The sequence below is a fragment of the Diaphorina citri genome, unplaced genomic scaffold (assembly GCF_000475195.1).
Source record: "Diaphorina citri unplaced genomic scaffold, Diaci psyllid genome assembly version 1.1 scaffold25590, whole genome shotgun sequence".
Taxonomy (NCBI): Eukaryota; Metazoa; Arthropoda; class Insecta; order Hemiptera; family Psyllidae; genus Diaphorina; species Diaphorina citri.
The window spans coordinates 1-763 of NW_007402931.1; the positions used below are offsets into that span (position 1 = coordinate 1).

The 763-nt window shown below is 37.2% G+C and overlaps 1 protein-coding gene across 1 annotated transcript; it reads left to right on the plus strand.

Moving 5' to 3' along the window:
* Window positions 1–333: 333 nt before the first annotated feature.
* On the plus strand, window positions 334–752 carry LOC103523525 (DNA polymerase epsilon catalytic subunit A-like; the record flags this gene model as incomplete). The annotated part of the gene is made up of 2 exons (XM_008488566.2): window positions 334–517; window positions 689–752. Coding segments are annotated over 2 exons (248 nt in total), but the record flags the coding sequence as incomplete, so codon positions are not given.
* Window positions 753–763: the final 11 nt, after the last annotated feature.

A 763-nucleotide genomic window follows, 5' to 3' on the forward strand; every position in this document is an offset into this window, starting at 1 on the left:
AACAACAACAACAACAACAACAACAACAACAACAACAACAACAACAACAACAACAACAACAACAACAACAACAAATAACAACAACAACAACAACAACAACAACATGAATTTTCATTTTCAGAGCCATCCCACTAGACATTTTCCAAGCGGAATCTTCAATAAAGCGTCACTTTCTGCGGAAATGGCTCTTCAACACGAGAACACCAGACAGGAAAAAGTGCTCAACGGCCGGAAATAATTGAAGTTTTACGCTACAACAACAACAACAACAACAACAACAACAACAACAACAACAACAACAACAACAACAACAACATGAATTTTCATTTTCAGAGCCATCCCACTAGACATTTTCCAGGCGGAATCTTCAATAAAGCGTCACTTTCTGCGGAAATGGCTCAAGGATAATTCCATCACCAATGTGGACATTCGTCAAGTGCTTGATTGGAATTATTATATTGAACGTCTGGGTGGAAGTATTCAGAAGATCATCACTATTCCTGCAGCCATGCAAGGGGTAAGTACTCGTTATATGATATTGAACTACTCAATATTCTAAACGAGTCTGAGTGAAACCCGAATTCAGCCGAATTCGAAGTAGATCTTGAATTTATTCTCAAATTAATCAAATTATTTTTAGATTGTGTTATGATTTTTTTAAATTAAATATTTATTCAATTTATCCTAGATATCGAACCCGGTACCTCGGATTAAACACCCGGACTGGTTGCACAAGAAGATGATGGAATTGGGCCCAGGGCTA